Genomic DNA, 9,561 nt, shown 5'->3' on the forward strand with positions numbered 1-9,561 from the left:
GCTCTTCATGAGTTTTGCTGGGGCCAAAGCCTTGGCAGGAAGGCAGCGATGCAGAGTGTCCAGTCCTAAACACTGGGCACTTTTCTGGAGAGGCCTCTTCCGCCCAAGTGCAGCTGCCCTTTGGAGAGTCACGAGGAGGATAAGCACCGGGGCTAGAGGTGTGTGCCGTGATGCCTCGTTGAAGTCATCTGGATGCACCTCTGAAGAGGCCACTTGCCCGGGCGGCTCCGTCATGGGCAAAGCTTTACGAGGATGCTGTGCTGATGAGTTGCAATGGACCTTCCAGCGCTGTCAGTGGCAAATTGGCAGGATGTTGTGGAGGGGCAGCATCAGCAGGCAGCGCCAGGATAGTCAGGCCAACAAACTCATTTACTTCATTTGTATCCCACCTTTCTCCCCAGCGGGCACAACCAGAGCAGTTTACATCATTCTCCTTGCTTCCCCTTTATCTTCACAACAACCCTGCAATGTGTGTTATACTGAGAGAGTTTGACTGGCTCAGGGTCATCCAGGGCAGAGTGGATGTTTGAACTCGGGTCTCGCAGATTCAGTCCAACACTTTAGCTACTACATCACCCTAACTCTCACCGTGAGGGGAAGCAGAAGTGGAAGAGAAGGTAGGAGGATGGGGTGGTTTGGACCTTCTTGCCAACAGACGAGGTTTGGGCACTGCAGAAGGCAGAAGCCCAGCCTGCTGCTGCTCAGTGGTTGGCTCAGTGGTTGGTCAGCACCGAGCCAAAACATAGTGTGGCATTGGCATGGCCAGCTCTTGATGGGTAGGGATGATCACATTCTGATGTGCACCAGCCCCAGGGAGTGGATATGACTCCCTGGCATGAGATGGGCAAGATGGAGAGATGGGTCTTGTCATGGAATCATGCTATCGCTACAGTAAAGGGAAGTCACATATGACTGTGAAAAGCATCTTTGCCTTTTGATCTCCTGGAGGGAGCACAGGAAGCCATACAAAGGTGCCAGGATGAAACTTCAAAAGCCTAAGTTACCTCGTGGCCTGAACAGAGTTTTCCTGAGAAGGGGAAAACAAAAGTTTTAGAATTCCATCTTGAGACGTGGTCAGAGAAGCATCTCTGGGCCATGGATTCCCGGAATGGGGACAAAGAACCAAAAGTAATGTAACCAGTTGAGCAATCTCTTACTGCATTTAAGTTTTATTTCTTTGATTTCTGTTTTTCAATAAAAATCGTTGAGACCTCAGCTAGTTGGAGTTATTGGAGAAAAGAACCCAGGTTTTAATGAAACAAGCGTGGCTCTCCCAGGCTTGTTTTCATGATAGGTCTGAACCAAGGACAGTCCTTGCCAGGATCCCAAAGATAACACCGATGCCCACAGCAGGACCTAGAGGAGAACTCGACACTGGCAAAGCATTTGTGGAGAAGCTGCATTGGTGGAGTGTGGAAGGAGGCTGGCTTTGAGGGGGCCACTGAGCTCAAAGGTTGACTCCTCCCCTCCTGATGGCGGGAGGGGGGAGGATTTTGTCCCTAAAATTAGTTCAAAAAGTTCTATGCAATTAAAGTCCATTAAAGTATATCATAGAGGTGACAAAGTAGTGGCATCCCTATATTATGCTTTCACTGGCGTTGTGGAGTCACTGCTCAGTGAGCACCAAATGCCAGCCCTGCTTGCAAAGCGCTGAGCAGCTGACAGTCCCTGGCTAGATCAAAAGGACCATCGGATTCAAACAGAAGTGTCATACATTCATCCCATTCTGGATGGCTAGCGCAGGCCCGGGAGGACAAGGGACCCATCCATCTTGGCCATGAGCGACAGGCATCTGGGAATTCTCGTTCTCAAGCTGACTGAGGCAGCTGAAATGAAGGATTCAACTCATCCTGGCAGAGGCACTTCTCAGCCATTTTCAGAAGGGGAACAGAAAGTAAACAGCACTAAATTATAAATACTGGGGCTTGAAAATATTATTTGGGACTCTGTGGATATAATACAGCCTTAGAAATCCTATCAAAAACAAGCCAAATCTGATGCAAAAGGCGAGGTCAGCAACATATCAGCCATCTTGTGTTGGTACCAAACCGGCCACAAGCCCAATCCTATCAGAGGTCAAATCTCAGGATTCTGCATCCCACAAAACTTTCTCACCAAGGACAATTTTCAGTATGAAAGGCAAGAACTACAATCAGAGCCCAGCATCTGGGATTAGAAGAGTCCTTGAAAAGGTGCTTAGAGTGGTGGAATATAATCAACGGTAAACTCAATTCATTGGGTTTCTCATTAGAGGAATTGGTATTGAAGGACCCCCAACAAATATATAGCCTAGTTAAAGTTAGACTATATGATCAGGAGTATCAACATCTAATCAATCATGCAACAACAACATGCTCCCCATTGTACTTTGGTATAAACCCTGATGCTGGCACGATGGCCAAATATTTATCACAAATCCCAGATTCTAAACAACGCTGGGTATTGACTTGAGCCAGATGTAATGTTTTTCCCCCTGCCCTTTTGCAAGGCCGGATTGAGAAGCGCCCTCTATTACATAGAGTATGCCCCTTCTGTCCCACCATGGTGGAAACACTGGAGCACATTTTATGTTATTGCCCAAAATATAACCCACAGAGGGAAGCTTTATTACTACCGATAATGGGAAATGTGCCTTCCAAAATATCAATCCCAAAATTGCTAAACAGTAGTGATCCTTTTACACTTGGAAGAATAGCCAATTATTTGCTGCAAGTCATGTCCTTAAGAGGTGTGTAAAATACGCAAGTATAAAATTATATTTAAATGTGAAATACTCTATACCTCTGGTACTCCTGGGTTATTAAAGAAGGTGTATACAAGGAACTCATTGTTATTTATTGCATTTTTATGGAAATTTAATTAATTTATAGCATTAATTAATATATACCATTTATAGATCCTGGGGAAGGTTATACCTTTTTAGTAAATAGGCTGTGAATAACGAATGGCTAGAAATATCTTAATCCTGCCTTTTAAGTGTAGTTGTACTATATCTGTTCACAATTCCGTGTACAATGGAATGGTCAAAATTTTTTAATCTATGTTATATTTTTATAAATCAAGTGTGATCTTAGAATGTAAAACTACTCATAGACGGCATGTACAACTCTTTTAAATTTAATAACGGTCTATATTCACGCTTGTATACCTTATGCCAATAAAGGTCTATTGTGATTGTGAAAAGGTGCTGTGTGGGTCTCTTCTGGTTCCCAGGTGTGGCAGCCGGTCCATTTTCATTAGCTGTAAGTGCAGGAAATCATCTCTTCTTTCCAACTATGTATGGGGAGGAGCTGCCAGGTGGTGGGGAAAGCCAGGGTGCCCCCTGCAGCCTTAGAGTGGAACTGCAGGCGAGAGCCTCCTCTTGCTTGTGGGCCAAGCCCAGCAGATGGAGGAATTCTGCCTCAAAGGAGGCGGCTTCTCCTGTCTTCCTCCTGGGCCGTTCAGTGTCAGCACATGTCAGGCAGACTCTTTGAGTGGAAAACATGACCAAATGCAAAGTCTGGCAGAGGGAGCCCCTGTCCTGGTCTGGTTGCTCATCTGCGACAGCGCCAAGTGAGCGAGGTGTAACCACTCAAAGAGGGTTGCTGGACGCCAGGCAGCACCTTTTGTTGGGGCTGAATATGTCACAGCCAACAAAAAGAGACTGGATTAGCTGCAGTGGATTAAAAGATTTTCTTCTTAGAGCTGACCCCATCATGCAACACTTGCCCTGGGAAGCCTTTGAAACGGGCCCACCTGGGATTTTGCCGGCTATTCATCTGCAGCCAAGAAGATGGGAGCGTCTTGCTGGCAGGACTAGCCTGGCCCTGCTCATTTCCAGCAGGAAGAAAGAAAGCCCTTTGACACCCCCTGGCCTTTGTAGGAACCAAGAGGCTCCCAGCCCAAGAGGGGTCGAAGAATGGCATGAGCCACACTGCTTGCACTCCATCTCCCCCCAGTGTTTTGGCCAAGGGGCTCCAGATCCTTTGGGAAGGAATATGGCAGTTCGGAATCACCTTGTGTGGCAAAGGAAATCTCCTCCAAACTCCAGCCAAGGACAGAGGACCAGCTGGCTCTTTGCGCAGCAGAAGCAGCCTCGCTCAGTAAGAAGCTGAACCGGGAGGGATTCACTGCAGAGTTCAGCAATTTTCCTTCCGCCCATCAACTAAGAGAACTTTGTGTTTTCCTTTCTGCCAGGCAGCAATCCTGCAGGAGCCACTGAAGAGCTAGGTTGTCGGATAGTGCCACAGGACCCACAAACGTGGAGGGCTGACCACGAGGGCAGCAGGGAAAGAGAGAATCCCCCTCCCTCTCTGGCTGCACACAGTCTGCCATTCTGGTGCTGTGACCCTCCCTCTTCTCCCGCCATCAGTGACATGCAAGCACCTCTAGCCCACTCCTTGGGCTTTGATCTCCAAAAGGCCTTTGGACACAATCAGACGTGGAGACGTTGGGGAACGCGGGTCCTGCATTACTTCCCTGACAAATGCATTTTCAAAGCTTAAGCGATTTTGCGGCAAATCATGGCCCTGCAGGGGGTGGGGCCTAGGGGCAGGCGGGAATGGGGCATGGACCTCTCCCTGCAGGAGACCAGCTGGGGGGCTTTCAGTGGGCTTGCATTGCCAAATGAGATCTGAAAGGCCTGCAAAGGCCAGCTGCGGAGAATGGCTGTGAATTTCCCCATCCGCATTCCTTTGTCTGTGTTTCTGTGTTGTTTTTTGGGAGCAGGGTGGGGCGGCATCTGGCGACAGGCCAGGATAGGCCCGGACTGGGAGCTGGAGGGGACCTTGGCCACAAGAGCACTACGGGACGCCTTCCATTGTCTCACCTGCCATATGCGCCGCACTGCCCTCCGGCCAGGGTTTTCGCCATCCGCCATGACAGACGCTGTCCGGAGCACTTGCCCAGACTCCGGGAACCGCTTTCGCTTTCGTGGCAGCAGCAGTAACAGCAGGGAGATGGCAATCTTTACTTTGTGCTGCGGCTTTGGCTCCTCCATCTGATTGGCTGAGGTGAGGACCAAATGATGGTTCTTCAAATCCTATCGTAACTATGGCAACCGGCCCCTGTAGGCACCACTGACTTACTTGGAATTGCTGGGGAAACAGACAAGACTCACATCCCACCCGGAACCACTTGGATCCTTCCTTTTTGGCAAGGAGGCGTGAACTGACGGAAAACTGTTTCAGGAAGTTAGCAATCAGAGACTGCCCCCCCCCCCTTCCCACCTGGACAGCACCTGCCTGGTGGTTTGTTCATGGGGTGTTTTTGGTGCACAAGCAGGGAGAGCTTCCCCCTCTGGCCAACCTGATTCCCTCTGGAAGAGCGGACAGCAGAGACCCCTTGTGCTGGTCACTCTTGTCTGTCCCACACTTAAAGCAGGGCATGCGACCCCCTCCCCACAATACCAACAAGACAAGGGTAGCCATTTGCAAGCGTCAGGTAGTCCAGCACCCTGAACAGTGCCACTGTAGGAGTCAGCCAGCTGAAGGCTAGACAAATGCATCCATTACGCTTGCGTGAGAGAGGTGCCCATGCTGGACTCTCAGTGGGCCTCCATTACAACCCACCCTGCATTGACCCCTTCCTGGGCGCCATCATTCCAGGACCCACAGTGCTAGAAGTTCTCCGGAGCCCCTGCACAGACCCTGTAATTAGCACAAGGTCCCTATCCACCAACCTAGCCTGATCTTGTCAGATCTCAGAAGCTAAGTAAGATGGGTCCTGCTAAGTATTTGGATGGGAGACCCCCAAGGGGATCCAGGGCCGTGATGTGGGGGCGGGCAGTGGCAAAACACTTCTGTCCCCCTCTTGCCTTGAAAGCCCTACTGGGTTGCCAGAGGACAGCTGTGACTTGACGGCCCTTTCCACACACTCGGATCACCTCACCATGACACCCATAAAAAAACCCCCACCTGAACCCAAGAGAAGCCAAGGCTTAGGGCTCAGGCGAAGCCGGGCACTGAACTGGGCCTCAGGAGCCAGGTGGAATGAAGCTTCCACGAGGAGGGCGAGGAGCTCTCAGTCCACAGCAGCCGTGGCCAGCCAGCCCTCACACTCATCTTCCATGCTCTTCATACTGCAGAGAAGCCAAAGCTGGCTTTCTGCACCAGACCCTGCCCAGGATCAGCTGAGGCCGCACTCTCCCCTCAGGCCCCTCTTCTGCTACTGGGCACAAGAAATCCCTCCCATCCCGCTAAGAGACTTTTAGGGTCACCGCCAAGAGACAGAACTATTTGCTCAGAAGCACTGCTGATACTTCTGCGCAAAGAGGAAAGGATTGTCGAAGGCTTTCACAGCCAGAATCACTGGATTGTTGTGGGTTTTCTGGGTTGTATAGAATTCTCTCCTGACGTTTTGCCTGCATCTGTGGCTGGCATCTTCAGAGGAACACAGCCATATAACCCGAAAAACCCACAGCAATTTAAAGAGGAAAGTGTTTTGCAATCATTACTAGCCCAGCCAAGAGTTCTCCCCACACACAGAGGCAGTCCCAAGTCTGGGCAGCAGGGCCTCCGCTGGGAATGGAAGGGAGCTTCCAGGACCCTCCAAGCACCCGCCCCTCTCATCTGCACCTGGGAATCCCATGAAGAGGCAGGTTAATGATCAAAGGGGAAACTCCAGTGATCTTTCCCATTCAAACCTCAGATTATCTTCTATGCACTGAAAAGATGGTGGCCAGAGGCAACATTCAACCAGGCAGCTGCCTTCTCAGCTTATTTCTGGCTAAGACCTGGAAGCTGTCCTCAGCAGCTCCTGAATGCCACAGAGAGGTCAGAGATTGGGACTCAAGGGCAAGAGATGATAACAGCTTTCAAACTCTGGACAAGAGAACAAGAGTCTGAGTATTCCCCATAATCCAACAAAATGTTCTTCTCTTAATTTCTGTGTTTTATACTTCTTTATGTTGTTTAAAATAAAGATAAAACCAGATTGTTTCTTTAATTTAAGACAGATTCGTTAATTTGCTTTGAAGGTTGCCACAAGATAATAAGACGACAGCTGCACCCCTTGGCTCCTCACACCTCAAGGCACCTGGCACCAGCACCCCTCTCACTTTGACTCCAGGCTGACGTAAGGATTTGCGGCATCCCGGGTGGCTGCAGACCCAGGCTCTCAATAGTTGCATTCAAGAAAAATGATTCAGCCGTGATGGGGATGCATGGGTCTCTTTATTGGCGCTCTGCTAAAGCTCCCTAATGAGGGATGAAAACTCAGGTCAAGAGAGCCAGAATTTCTTGTGGTACATGGACAGGCAGACAACATTTTTCACAGCCTGATAGGGACACAGCCGTTCCTCTCCTTCGCGCCAAGAATTCGTCCATGATTCAGCCTCCTCAAGAGACAGCCCATTGTGTAGGTTAACATGAACTCAATCAAGGTCCCCCCTGCCATGACCAGCTCCTCGTCAGGACCTTTGCTCTTTGGCCAATTCAGTCTGTTTTTGCTCCTGGAGCTGCTGCATCAGTTCCTCTACGTAGACTTTGAAGAGGGGAACCGGGTCCTACAAGACACACACACACACTGTGAAAAAGCAAACCTGCAGCTAAGGAGAACTGAGAAGACATGCCTCAAGAACAGAAGGGCAAGCTGGACCCAGAGACGCTCTTCTGCACAGCCCTCGGGCAACTAATGCAAGGAGTGCTCTTTTCATCTCCTTGGGAGAAGCTGGCACCCCAAGGGGAGAGGAAGTTGGCACCAGCACCCCAAGGGGAGGGGAACACCTGAATCTCACATACACCCCAGGGTGATGCCCGAGCCCGAACACACCTTCTTCTCTCGGAGCCGCTGCTTTTCTATTGCTTCTTCCAAACTCAGCCCAACCCACTCTGCCTCCTCCTCTGGGATGACAAACTCCTGTGTGCAAAGAAAAAAGGCATTAGCAGCATCCAGAAGAAACCTGTGGCAGAAGGCAGCCAAGATACCGCTGGCGCGGTATTATCTATTTGAAATGATGACACACAACCTTGTTTCCTAAGGCTCCAGAAAACACATACACACTCTCACACACAAAACCAGACCAGAGCCTAAACAAGCCCAAGAACACAGTCCAGAGTCTTACTTTGCAGGAAACGTGGGAAGAAAGTTGACGGCAGACAGGTAAATGCACCATATGCACGTTCAGACCCACTCTGTGGCTTCAGCCACGCAGTTTCCAGCAGAACAGATTGCAGGGCAAAGTTTCCAGAGTGGAAGACCAAGACTAGTCCCAACACCCACAGATACCCAACCCAGTAAATCTCTGCACTGGTCCAACGATACAGTATCCGTGGCAACAATGCACAGCGGTCCCCTCCCACACGGCAGAGGGTGCTCAAGGTGAGCACACTGCACCACTGGCTCACTCAAAGACTCACGCCTGCTCTGCTCAAACTTCCAGTGGGGAACAAGAGTTAGTTCTGGGGAGAGGAAGAGCTGAAACAGCCCACAGCACACCTCTGGCGCACCCCACAGTCCACATCTCCCACCTTGTACTTCTCATAAATCGCCTCTCTCTTTGCAGGGTCATCTGGATGGAGCGCAGGGTCCCGGCGGGCGAGTCTTAACAGCAAGGTGCGCTTCAGATCCATGCCCAGTTTGGAACACAGCTCGACCTTGGGAGTCTGCGGGGTCAGAGGAAGAAGCAGATGTAGAACCAGGCCCCCAGGAAGCCACGCTGACTGCCAGGAACAGGGAGCCAGGCACGCCCCCCCCCCCTTCCTCGCTGGACCTCCCGCCACCAGGCTGCCACTGGCCTTCAGGATGTAGAAGTCGAAACCAAAGGCGGCGTCGATGAGGTCCAGAGTGCGCATGGTGACCGTGACGGTGAGTCGCTGGTCCAGGATCTCGCTGTAAAGCTCCCGGTAGAAGAGCTGCGGCCTCCACATTTTCTTCACCCGGGCCGAGAGCTTCGGGGGAGAAGGCGAGAGTCAGGCCGGGGCTGCCCGTTCCAGGCGGGGATTCCCCCGCGCCTACGGAGCAGCCCCCACCCCGCCCCGCCCCGCCTGGATGTCGGCCACCCCCGCCTAGCAGCCCGCCCACCTTGTTGTCATTGGCGTAGCGGAAGCCCACCACCCAGCCCTCGCCGCCCCACAGGCCCTCCTGGCTCTGCGGCGGGTAGTAGACGGGCACGGGGACGTCCTGCACGCGCCGCCGGCGCCCGGTGGCCGGGTCAAGCTCGCGCGGGCGCTCCTGCGGCCTCCAGTGCACGGCGGGCGGCCGGGCGGCATCCGCCTCCTCCTGGCGCAGCGCCCGCAGGTAGTGCTCGGGCAGCCGGGCCGCGATGCCCCGCTTCAGCCGCAGCGCCTCCCACAGCCGCGGTGGAACCCGGTGCAGCCGCATCCCCACCGCCCGCCGGAAGAAGCCGCCGCCACTTCCGCCCGGAGCCCCGCCCCGTCCCCAGGTCCGCCGGAAAGGGCGAGTCGCAGCCGCCTTCCACCTGTCGCCGTTGTCCGGTTGCCAAGGTCTAGGGGGCGGCAGGATGCCACCCGGGGCAGCCGCTGCTGAATCCCAGGCCGGCCTTCTCCTGGCGGAGGGCTGCGCGGAGTCACTACCTGCCCTGCCCAGCAGTCCCCTCCTGGCGGTTCTCGTCCGCAAGAGACC

The 9,561-nt window shown here is 52.5% G+C and overlaps 1 protein-coding gene across 1 annotated transcript; it reads right to left on the minus strand.

The window, feature by feature from the left end:
- Positions 1-7,132: 7,132 nt before the first annotated feature.
- On the minus strand, positions 7,133-9,335 carry MRPL28 (mitochondrial ribosomal protein L28). Its single transcript, XM_048495606.1, has 5 exons — positions 9,001-9,335; positions 8,715-8,867; positions 8,448-8,582; positions 7,750-7,836; positions 7,133-7,483 (listed from the first exon to the last, which is right to left on the minus strand). The coding sequence occupies exons 1-5, from the start codon at positions 9,298-9,300 to the stop codon at positions 7,388-7,390; spliced, it is 771 nt and encodes a 256-aa protein (XP_048351563.1). The 5' UTR covers positions 9,301-9,335; the 3' UTR covers positions 7,133-7,387.
- Between the last annotated feature and the right edge of the window lie 226 nt (positions 9,336-9,561).

The sequence above is a fragment of the Sphaerodactylus townsendi genome, linkage group LG04 (assembly GCF_021028975.2).
Source record: "Sphaerodactylus townsendi isolate TG3544 linkage group LG04, MPM_Stown_v2.3, whole genome shotgun sequence".
Lineage (NCBI taxonomy): Eukaryota > Metazoa > Chordata > Lepidosauria > Squamata > Sphaerodactylidae > Sphaerodactylus > Sphaerodactylus townsendi.

What these genes read in the sequence shown, in the direction of transcription:
- MRPL28 (XM_048495606.1), bottom strand. Translation starts at nt 9,300, where the DNA reads ATGCGGCTGCACCGGGTTCCACCGCGGCTGTGGGAGGCGCTGCGGCTG. An exon ending in GCTACGCCAATGACAACAAG is followed by an intron (nt 8,868 to 9,000) that starts GTGGGCGGGCTG and finishes TCTCCCCCGAAG; the next exon opens with CTCTCGGCCCGGGTGAAGAA. An exon ending in TCGACTTCTACATCCTGAAG is followed by an intron (nt 8,583 to 8,714) that starts GCCAGTGGCAGC and finishes CTGACCCCGCAG; the next exon opens with ACTCCCAAGGTCGAGCTGTG.